This window comes from Lepisma saccharinum, chromosome 29 (genome assembly GCF_977018435.1).
Source record: "Lepisma saccharinum chromosome 29, izLepSacc3.1, whole genome shotgun sequence".
Lineage (NCBI taxonomy): Eukaryota > Metazoa > Arthropoda > Insecta > Zygentoma > Lepismatidae > Lepisma > Lepisma saccharinum.
In genome coordinates, this window is record NC_139257.1 from 32,477,410 (window position 1) to 32,489,671 (window position 12,262).

A 12,262-nucleotide genomic window follows, 5' to 3' on the forward strand; every position below is an offset into this window, starting at 1 on the left:
CACTATGACCACAACCAAGTATGCGTAGGTCCTACCATGCTGGCCTCTGTGACAGAGTGGCTAGCACAGTGCACTACAACACCAGGGTTCGAATCACAGCCTGGGCATGGGTGTTCTCTGTGAGTGCCCCTTCATCAACTTCATCACATCAACACTCATAATCTTTGTGATTAGCCCACAATGGCAGAAATGTGAAGTAAAATAAACTAAATCAATCAGTCAAACCTATTTCCAATTTACTGAGTGTGCTTTTAGAACGATGCAATGTGCAAAAAACATATGCTACCTTTTCCACTCAAAGAATAAACAAACACTTCACATATCAAAACTACAATGTTCTGTTAAAAAAAAATGATGTGTGTTACCTTATATTAGTAATCACTCTGCTTTTCCTTAAAATATGATATATCTGGTCCTCTAATGCATGTTCCAGCTTCTTTATGGGAGGATACTTGGAGGTTTGCTTCAGACGGGACTTCATCCCGGATGCAGAACTGGAGTCTTCTCTGAACACAGAAGGGCAAGATTCAAAGAGGAACAGCACTCTTGGAGAGCATGGTCGTCCAAAGGATATCCAATCCTTTGGCAGTCCGTTAACGCTACGAAGCATTTCGCATAAGCTGGGCTGGGATTTTTGACTGGAAATAAAAGGCAATATTATCAACAATAATAATAATAATAATAATAATAATAATAATAATTCAGTACAACCAAAGTAACAAGAATATCATTGGGTTGTATTTATAAAACTGAACAGGTCCTTATGAGTAGATACTGAAATGGTGGACTACTGATAACACTACCAATTAAGCTTTAGCGCAGGACCTTTTTACTTTGTAAACCCTCTAAGGATGGGACGTTTTCAAATACATGCAGTATGCAAAAAATTATAGAAGGAAAGCTACCAGTGGCGTATTCTACATGTTACTGCATTTACCGCTGGAAAACCAACTTTTTCATATATTTATACATTTAGCTCAAATATATGGGAAACAGCTCATTATGCAAACTATTAAAAAAAGCTCGTAAACCAAAATTTAAGAAATGACAGTGGCAGGGTTGCTACATGAAGGGAAATTTCCCTCTGTGCAATTTTAGGTGAAAGGGAGATTTTAAGAAAATATAGCATTTGTCGGAATAGATCTAATTAATCTAGATGGAGCATACAAGAAATATATACAACAAATAAGACTTGTTGCAGTTAACCAGGTGAAATTTTCATAATACGCTACAGGAAACTACTTATGAAGAGAGCTGTAGTTAGTTTTGTATTTTCAGGGAAAGACAAAGGATTACAGGGCATTTAAAGGTCAATCTGCCTTGTTCACTAACATACAAATATTTTTTCATCTTTATACTGGATTTAATATGTATGATGAATTTTACACAAAAATTAAATGCATGCGGCAAAAAACATGAAAACTGGCATTTCGTTAAATTTAGGGTAACACTAAAAAATGTTAATTTCTGCATTTTGTGCTTAAAAACAAAAAATAACACAAAAATTCACCATTCTTGTGCCTCAGACTTAAAAAATTAAATTCTACTGTTACACATACATTACATGAATGTTTTTCAAAATTTCATCCAAAAGAAAACTATGGCACATTACACATGGAATAATTCTGACAACTACATGAAACCACATGTAAATGGATACTTCCTACGATTTTTCACCTTCTATGGGAACGGTCGCATCACCAAGCAAAAGTGGCTGGGTTCTGACCAGAGATCGAGTGTGCACCTACCTTCACACGGGGGAATATGTTTAATACATATAATCCACGTGTTCATTTTGTTAACTAAAAGACCAAATGCTTTACAAAGGCAAAACCCATTGCAATTGGACTGTTGTATACATTAATAAAAAGTTAATTAATGATTCATGATCATCAAGGAACATTTCTAATTTTACATCTGATTGGTACAATATCAGTCATTGGGGAAAATGATGATGGGAAAATTTTCATACTTATCCATCTCTACACTAATATTTAACATTAATTCATATTCATTATGAGTAATTGTGGATTTGACATGTACTTAAAAAATCCCAATGCATTTTGTAGTCTGGTGCGTAGAATTTCCAAGAATATACAAAATGACAGAAAAATCCACTACCAAGCTTGCTACACTACAAATATCTCAGAAACAACACTGATTTGATTACTTACAGAGTGAAAAAGTGTGTAAGTACTAGGCTCACCTGCAACTGACAAGCATGAAATGACGGAGAGTTGTCTGCCTTCAGAAACATTCAAACCACACTGGTTTGATTGATTTATAAAATGTTAAGCATTTCAAATACATATTACCATGAAACGCTCTTTCATTGTTGTTAATAGGGAATTGTTGGGCTACACTGTTGTAATTTCAATGCAACAATACCAATCTCTATGGGTATTGTTGTCATTTAGCGTTGTCTTTCTGCAACCTTTGGCTATTCATGATGAGGAAGAGTAATGATTAACCTTTTGGAGCCCAAGGCCATTTTCACAGGGAACCCCCTTGGTGCCCAAGCCGATTTTGAGCAAAATACAGAGTTTCAATTAAATGAGTGTGGATTGGAGGCTAATTGCCCTAGAGAGATGAATGATATACCGTTGTACGTGGAATGAATCACAGATTCACCAGCCCCCGAAAGAAAGGACATGAAAAGGTCAACATGCAAGTGGAAATTATCGATGGCATGTAAGAAACAGAAAAATATATTTGCATCATTATCATATGACCAATATAACGTGAGTTGTACCCCCGAAACGAAAGGCCTGCGAGCCACTGACTCAAGCTTCGGATTTCAGCGAAATGCAGGGTTACATTGAAATGACTATAGCTCAGAGGCTAATTGCCCTAGAGAGATGAATGATATACCGTTGTACGCGGAATGAATCACACATTCAGACGATATAAAATTTATGCACATTGGGCGTATATATGGAGGGGAAGGGAATCCCAAAAAAAATATTTTTTTAAAAATGACTATAGCTCAGAGGTTAATTGCCGTAGAGATGAATGATATACCGTTGAATTTTTCTATTTTCTATTTTTAGAGAGTGCAGGGTAACCTTTGTAGCCATTGTGAAACACTTGTGCTCAAGAACAAAGGATTTTCTTCAGCGCGCCTCCAACTTCCATTCTTACGACGCAGTTTCAACAACCCTTCTTCCCTCTCCCACAACCTCCACCCCCTGCTTGCACCTGCACGGAAAACATTTCTTTTGACCTCGGGTACCGATATACAAACTTCCTTCGAATGCAGTTTCCAGGGGTGAGGGAAACGCATTGCTTTAGAACAACAAAGCCGGCCTTCCCTTGTCGGCAAAATTTTTCTCTTGAAAAAAGACGCAAAAAAGAAGTCGCCTTTTCCCTGCCATTTTCATGAAAAAAAAAAACGTGCAACAATAATTTCTGTTAAATACATGTGTTAACAACAATATGAAAAAAGAAAACCGGAATTCTAGCCAAAAATAGTGAAGTTGTAACGTAAAAACTATGACCTTGACACAGCATCTCAATCGAGACGATCGGGCACCCGCCGGTTACCTAAGAGCATCTCGATCGAGACGCTCGGGCTCGTAAAGGTTAAAGGACACTCACTAAAACACACATGGCCAGGGTAGGACTCAAACCCAGGAACTTCGGCAGCAAGGTTGAAGTTTGAACACATATGTTAACCATATCTCTAGTAATTGTTATATAAGCTTATCATAACATGACATTTCAAATATGTTGTTACTATTATGCATGGTGAACTGGCAGCTATGGTCAATTGCAATAGACTGTGCATAGCAACTATTATGCACCTCCTATATGTATGTCCTTATGGGTTATAACGTAAATCCACCTTGTTTTAAGTTCAAATATACTTATTTAAGAAGTTCCACTCTTGACATGTGTATTTCTGTTTACGTCATGAATAGGGATCGGATTTTAAAGGAAAAAATTTTACTCTGAGAAGAACAAAAAAAGGGAAAATTATTGCCAAAAAAGGACTATAGTTTATTTTTGCACTCCACTAAAAATATTATTTTAAATGAAAGCATAATATATACCATTCATATCTAAAAAGGGATACATTAAATTTCGTATGAAGTAAAGTAAAACATGAAAGACATTTAATACGTTTGTTACTGCTTAAGCCCAGATCGCATTGTTGCAACATACTCCCAACACATGGCAGGGAAGGTAGGGTAAAAGCACTTGTTCTCTCTCTCTCTCTGTCTCCTTAAGCAGCCCCAAATAGACAATTGTTGAATGTTTTGTTTAGGGAAAATACAGTTGTACAAAATATTTGATATATTGTCAATAAAAGGACCAAGGAAGATGTTTTTTTTTTTTTTATATAGAAGGGAATGTAGGCTGAAAAATTAGTCAATAAGGGCACCAGGAAGGAAAATGTTTTTAAAATGTGGGCTGGAAAGGGGGGGGGGGAGGAATTGAAAACCATGTAATCTTGTTGGTGGTATCAACACTGTTATTATTCATTCCACAATCCATGTTGAAAAATAAAAAAGGAATTCCCTTTAAAATCCAGTCTCACAGTAACATTAAAAATATATATTAACATAATGCTAGTAATTGTAAGCGTACATCAAGATGTGGAGCCGATGTGATCTAGTCAGTAGCGTGTCTGACTCAACCAGCCTTAATGAAATGGCTACTTGGGGGCAACCGTGGGGAGTAAAGGTGGGCGGAGCATGGTGCTGATCGCATCACCTCCAAAATGGCTGATCAATAGAATGTGTGAGGCTCTACTCACACATCCCCCTATATATGCCTAATGGCAAAGTGCATGGGGAACTTTACTTTTTTTTGTACATCAAAATAAAAGAACCAAAAATGCAAAATAATTTGTAGTTTCTTATATTGTGTCCATTTCCCCCTGCCATTTTTGGCTAATTCAAAAAATGAAGGTGAATGACCAAGATAGCAAAATAAATAGAACAGCAAACACGTACGAAACTTACCGCACTGAATCCAGAGCCCTGAACAGATGAACATAACTTATGTCAAAAGTATGTGTTGGGTGAGAAACAATAAGAATGTGAGAGACAGCGAAAAGAAACATCAATGCTCGTGCATACTTGTACTTCATTTTGGCCCACATGGTCAGGTAACCCTGCAATGAAATAGAGATTACAACATAACCATTTTCTTTTTTTTAAAAAAAATGTAAAACTGTAAAAATACACAATTTTTTTTAAAATGTCACTTGTTCAAAGCCTAATAACCGCTTTTTGTAGATCCAAAATAATATTAGTTATAGTATTTAGTGTGTTTTAAAATTTTTTCCCAGACACCAGCAAAGTGGATAAACCAGTTGCCTAGGAGGGAATAAGGACACAAATTATTCATTCCTTAGAAGTGTAGACTGACTAGCCATGTTTGTGTTTATCTTGGTGTACACTTGAAAAAGTTCTGGGAAATTAGGATGAAACATTGCAGGGTCATTCCATGTCAAATCAACCAATTTTTTTAAAAAATGGCTGCATGACCATTTTAGAAAAATTTCATTTTTAGTACATAGGTTTGTACATGTTTCTAGATATCAAAACCAATGTTCAAAAAAAATTATTGTCTTTAGTTCTCCTGGGGCAGCCATTTTTCCAACATGGCACATGGCTTTTTTTTGCTGATGTAGAAGTATACAGAAACCTTAATATCTCAAAAACCATTAAAGCTAGAGACCTGAAACAAAATTCATTTTGTAGCTAATGAAGTATACTTCCTATGATATTCAGGTATGTTTTGCTTGAAATTGCATCGTAAGTACAAAAATTATGGTGGAAAATGGGGTAACAATAGTTACATTTTTTTTTTTGAAGGGGTTTAGTCTAAGGCTTGATTTTTTTTTCATGTGTAGACCTACCTGCAGGGTGTCTGTAAATAAAATATCAGTGCTTAGAAATGCACTCCTTTTTTACAGCATGGGTTCAAACATGGCCGTTCATTGAATTTTGACAGTTTTCGGGGTTCAATATCTCAGATGAGTCCCCTTTAAAAATTCTGAAATTTGGAACATAGGAAGCCCTTCATGAACCTAACTCGAAGTAAAAATCTCAACTTTTAGATTCAACTCGTTTTGGTCAATATGAGTATGTCACCTAATTTCTGACGTTGGAAAGTAAGGTTAAACTACATTCCATACTTAGAATAATGAAGTCTTTTCTTTTTCTTTTTTAAATTTGGGTTAAATAAAGGAAGTTAGTTTGGGAAGATTGATCCCTCATTTTTAGAGGAGGTTGAAGAGGCATGATCTCATTTTTCAACATTGGGAGTGGGGGGACGACGACACGATTATCTCGCTCTTAGCTTCTTATAATATTTCTCTCATATTTGAAACATCTGATCCATTGTCACTGATCTAAAAAAGATTGTAAACTTGAGATGCATCATTGCAACAGAGCACACACACAGATATATACAGAGCATTCCCTGACATTCGCTACGAGACTCTGCGGCAAGCGGCCCGGTGTCAGCGCTTGACTTTCCCGATGAACGGGGTCCGCGACAGTCACATGCTACAGTGTTTTTTTCGCTCTCCCTGCCTTCACTCTCTTTCCCTTTCTGTTGACGTTGCACACTGACGACAGTATAATCCTCCCTTGGAAGTTGTGTTGTGTCGTGTCCGCGTGTTGAAGATTGTGGCTTAATATGGCACCACAAAAGTTTACATTACAACAAAGGATTTATCTTGTCGAGTGTTACTTCGGAAAGAGGAATTGTGGAGAAGTGCGACGACGTTTTGCAACGAAATTCCCTGGTGTTCCCGTTCCACATAGGACAACTATATTAAACCTCGTAAAAAGGTTTAGAGTAACAGGGTTAGTTCTGAATAAAAGTGGAAAGAAAAATGGGGAAATCTAAAAATAAAGTATACAAAGACGTCAAGTCTCAAAGCGAATGTCACGGAATGCTCTGTAGTGAGAGTTTACTTATTCCTTCTTTCTCTCCATCTTCCTTTCTTTCTTTTTTTGTTTTACTGGTTATTATGGCACAAGTTTGGTTAATTTTGATTAATTTCTTTTATTTTTGGTTGCCTTTCAGCTGTTTTGCTAATTGCAGAGAATGAATGCTGATTATATGAAATGGATAAGGAGACAAACAAAAATTAACAGGACACAAAAAACACTGTGGGCCCAGGTGTGGTGTCATTAGTGTAATTAATGATAACATCCAACAGGATCAAGCAAGAAATATTTCTGTATCAATTTCAGTGGCTTTCTAGTCTCTTGACAGAGTACGACTGAAAGTAATATGTGATTAAAACAAAAAAATATATTTTAGCAACTATTTGTCCCAATAAATGAAAATATTCAATTCACACCAGATGGTTAATTATATTGAATTGTTGTTTTAAGTCCCCTTTATGCACAGAAAGGCTAATCAGGACTGGGCCTACAGTTTAAAGGGGGATCCAAACCACTATGTGCCTCAACCAAACCTGGGACCCCTTCATTACAAGGTGACAATGCTACCACTGCACTGCTCCAGGAGATGGTTAATTACTTTCAGTTAATGTGTGATTACCAATAATTATTCTGGTAAAAGATACTGCATAGGAAACAATGTTTCAAGTTCATTGGCACATACACTGTAGCACAAAAGTACATAACAATAACTACCTTTTCCTCTACATCTTTGGCAGCCTTGTCCAGGCTTTTCACAAGCGTATGGACATCGAACACACCTCTCAAATGCAAAAATATTGTCCTATTGTTGAGATCATAGTAGCCTTCAATATCACACTGAAAAAAGAAGAAAAGAAATACATTTCACAATGACACCTTGTGACTTCCCCTTTTCAACATAATGCAAGAATTTGGTATACCATAGAAGTTAGACTAATTAAAATGACATTAGTAAACACAAAGGTGAAGGTAGGAGGCGAATATACTGAAGAATTTGAAATCTCAAGAGGAATGAAGCAGGGAAAAATGTACTCTCAAACAACCTATTCAATCTGTTGGAAGAAGCCATAGACCTATGAAGGATAGGAGTATCCAAGGGAGGAAATATGTTCAACAGAATGAAACAATATCTTGCTTATGCAAGAATCAAGCAGAAAGAGTGGGTCTCGCAGTGAACGTGGAATAAAACAAAGTGTATGATAAACACATGGGAGAAGAACAAGTATCAAGACACAAAAGATATAAAATAAACAACAGGAAATTTGAAAGTTGAGAGGTTCAAATATTTAGGGACAATCTTAACAGAAACAAATAATATAACCGTAGAGATAAACAACAGAATAGCTGCAGGCAATAGATGCTATTTTTCCCTCTTGAAATTAATCAAATCAAAGAGCAAATCTACGAGGTGTATTCGTAAAGTAAGTACCGTTTGCAAATATTGCCGCTGTAGCGATGCAGTCGCGATCGTGTGAGTTCTCGCTGACGTTCTTCATCCATTAGCTAGCCACAGGCACGCGTGGGAGCAGATCATGTTTTTTCTTCATAGTTTTCTGAAAGTTTGAAATGTTCAATTAAATCAATCAGCCCGCCGACTGTGAAATCCGGTCTGTGATTTGTTTTCTCAATGCAAGAATGGCTGATTTCTTGCCTAGAGGACAGACCACCAACAAAGATGCCTGCTGTAACACATTAATCCGGCTGCATCGTGCAATTCAAAACAAAAGACGCAGAATGCTTAGCGAAGGCATTGTGTTGCTTCATGACAATGCTCGTCCGCATACGGCTCAACAAACTCAAAATGTCATCACGTCATTCGGCTGGGAACAATTTGTTCATCCGCCAACAGCCCTGACTTGGCACCAAGTGACTACCATCTCTTTCTTCATCTGAAGAAGACGTTTCTTGCTGGTCAGCGTTTCGACGAGGATGACGACGTCGAAGCAGCAGTGCATGGATGGTTTTCGTCACAGGCGGGAACATTCTATGATGATGGGATACAAAAACTAGTGCCACGATACGACAAATGCTTGAAGAATGGTGGAAACTACGTAGAAAAGTAGTTTAGGGTCTGTAGAATGCAATGCAAATAAAAAAAGGTACGAAACTATTTTACTTTATTTTTTACATCCTTTCGGTACTTATTTTCCGAATACGCCTTATAAACATCTTAAAATAAGGCTGTACAAGACTGTAATTACAACTGCAGTTACATTTGGAGCAGAAGCATGGTGTCTAACAACACAAGATGAGAAAAACCTACTCGTATGGAAACAGAAAATCTTACGGAAAATATGTGGACCAGTGAATGGAAGGGGGCTCGGGCATATAAGAACAAACAAAGAACTCCAGGGCCTATATCAGCAACCAGATATTGTGAATGAAATCAAGAGGATGCGACTAAGATGGTTAGGACATGTGGAAAGGATGGAGTGAAGGAGACGTGTGAGAAAATTAATGAATGATATACCAGAGGAAGAAGGGCAGGAAGGCAAAAGGAAAGGTGGCTCGGAGAGGCTGTAGATCTAGTGAGTGAGAGGATGGACGAAGAAAGCAAGAGATAGACCCATCTGGCAGTCCCTTGTGGAGGAGGCCAGGCCCTACAGGGGTGTAGAGCTACTAAGTTAAGGTAAGTATAATGCAAGTTTTCTTTTTGATATTAAATATTCTAGGCCTACTAACTGTATGGTTTTGAAGCTGTGGCATTGAAAACATTGAATGCTAAGTGGTGGAGCAATAAACTGAACTTCTCTCATCCACTTTTTTTCCTGTGAAGAATCTGGTCAGCTTGTGTGTGCATAAGGACACGATTAAGATCCATCAATTGGAAGTTGGGTCATACAGAAGATCCCAAACCCCATCAATACTTCCCACTTATACAATATGTACCCTCTGTATACCCTCGAAAATACGAGGCGTATTCGTAAAGTAAGTACCGTTTGCAAATATTGCCGCTATAGCGCTGCAGTCGCAACCATGTGAGTTCTCGCTGACATCCTTCATCTGTTAGTAAGCCACAGGCAGTCGTGGGAGCAGGTCATGCTTTTCCTTCGTAGGTTCATGAAGGTTTGAAATGTTCAAGAAAATCAATCGGCCCGTTGAGTGTGAAGTCCGGTTTGTGATTCGTTTTCTCAATGCAAGAAACATGAAACCGGAAGACATCCACCGTCAACTGTGAGAGGTCTTTATTTTTGATATTTAAAGAAGGTCGTGAGACAATTCATGATGAGCCAAGGAGCGGTTGGCCATTTGTTGTGACCGAGGATTTGGTGCGTGCGGTCGACGTGGAAATTCGTGAAAACAGATGCTTCACAATATCGTCTCTTTCCATGGAATTTCCACAAATTTCAAGAAAACAGTCCTCTATGAAATTGTGACAGATCGCCTGGAATATCCAAAATTGTGGTCAGCGTTTCGACGAGGCTGATGACGTCCAAGCAGGAGTGCATGGATGGCTTTCGTCACAGGCGGGAACATTCTATGACGATGGGATACAAAAACCAGTGCCACGCTATGACAAATGCTTGAAAAATGGTGGAAACTACGTAGAAAAGTAGTTTAAGGTCTGTAGAATGCAATGCAAATAAAAAAGGTACAAAACTATTTTACTTTATTTCTTACACCCTTTCAGTACTTACTTTCCGAATATGCCTCGTATTTTGCATGGTTTATGAAGATTTTGTTGTTTATAAACATTTTCAGTTGTTTTTAGCTCACGGAAATGTCTTATTGTGAAGTAAAGTATGTCTGTTACCTTACCATGAAGATGCTTCGCACAAGTGAAGACATTCCACAACAGCAGCTATAATTTTACGTCGCTAGGTTAAGTGTGTTAAGTTTGGAACTGATAGTTCTTCTCAATGTGTTCTTTCTCTATTTAAGTATGTACACAAATTGTTTTTACTAATAAAAAGCAGCAAAAGTACTCCGAAAGGGCAGGTTTTTACTTATTTGGGCCATACTTTGGGATCAAATATCTCAATTATTTTGGTTTCTCCTCATGCTAGAAACAATTTTATATTACGTAAAACATGAAAATCTGTAGATTGACAAAAAATTCAACATAATTCTCAAGGTGGACAGTGGGTCAATGGCCCCCAAAATGCAAAAAACTATTTTGGTAACACCCCACATTTGGGACACTGAAAGATATTAACTGCTACAATATAAGTACTGTATTACCCAAATATTAAAAATTTACTTACCATATAATCATCATCAACCTCAGGTTCATCTAACATTGATGGCTGAAATATCTGCCTTCCTGGGATACTGTCTATCACTCCAGCCTTACAGCCTTTAGCTGCATATGGAGTCTTCCCAAAGAACGAGATCACAATAACCTTTTTATCAGGTGTCAGCAACTCCCTGACACAGGAAAGATTAGCATATATTAGCATCAATAACATCAGTTGCAGCCAAACATGACATTGTGACAGGGCACCTGCTACCTTTACTTTAACTTCTCACTACCTTATTTTAATTTTTTAATAATCTACCTTATATCATACATTAACCCAATCTCTGGCAACAGTTCTGAATGTTTAATGATTTTTTGCAAATTTTATAGAGTCAGGGTGTCTAATATTTTGTGAAAACAAAATTCCCTGACTTTTCCAGACCAAGTCATTAGGGCAATTAATGTACATGAACATGTATGTACAGTAGCAGCAATTAGGGATGTGTGTGTGTGGGGGGGGGGGGGGTTGTCCCCCACTTTTTGCCCCACCAGTATGGTCTCTTAATGCTATCCCTTATCTACAAAAAAAAAAATTAACTGCCCTTGCCCCAACCCTAAAGTTTTGACACCCAGTCAAAGGTGATATATGTAAGAAAATCCGTTGTTTGTGTGTATGAAGCTTACGTTGACGTGCATTTATTTTCATGTGGGATATAAGTATTTTTTTCTGCACGCCATGGAGTTGGAAAATACCCCAGGGTGTTCTGATAAGGACTGGGCTAACGGTTCGATTGTTTTATGATTTTTTTTTTCAAATTCTCCTAGCAGAATGACTATTTATCATAGAATTATGTAAATTATTGTCACCCAAAATTTCAACCTTCCTTAAAGTAATGATCACTGTTTGGATTCGATAAGAAAGTTATTTATGTTGGAAAAAAAACAACTTAAAATTACCTTACGCAAGCATGTGCGATCCCCATGAACAGGGTGTTCTGCATTAACAAGCGACAGTAAGTATCGTAGACTAGTGGGAATGAATGTAGAACCTTAGTAGAATTCACTTAGGGACTATTTTAATGCTAAGAGAGCCAAACCTGAATAACCTAACCACGAAAGCATATACTGAACAAATCTTAAGTAATCTCTAAAAATCCGCAGTATGCATTAA

At 37.4% G+C, this 12,262-nt stretch overlaps 1 protein-coding gene across 2 annotated transcripts in view; it reads right to left on the reverse strand.

Annotated features, from left to right (window-relative positions):
- The window catches only part of LOC145981311 (nonsense-mediated mRNA decay factor SMG8), a 112,880-nt gene that overhangs the window by 95,118 nt on the left and 5,500 nt on the right, over positions 1 to 12,262 (reverse strand). For both annotated transcript variants that reach the window (XM_083114510.1, XM_083114509.1), the window contains exons 3-6: positions 11,117 to 11,279; positions 7,626 to 7,748; positions 4,968 to 5,119; positions 366 to 638 (exon numbers count right to left, since the gene is read on the reverse strand). In XM_083114510.1, coding sequence (XP_082970636.1) covers positions 366 to 638; positions 4,968 to 5,119; positions 7,626 to 7,748; positions 11,117 to 11,279 — 711 coding nt within the window. The remainder of the gene's footprint in view (positions 1 to 365; positions 639 to 4,967; positions 5,120 to 7,625; positions 7,749 to 11,116; positions 11,280 to 12,262) is intronic.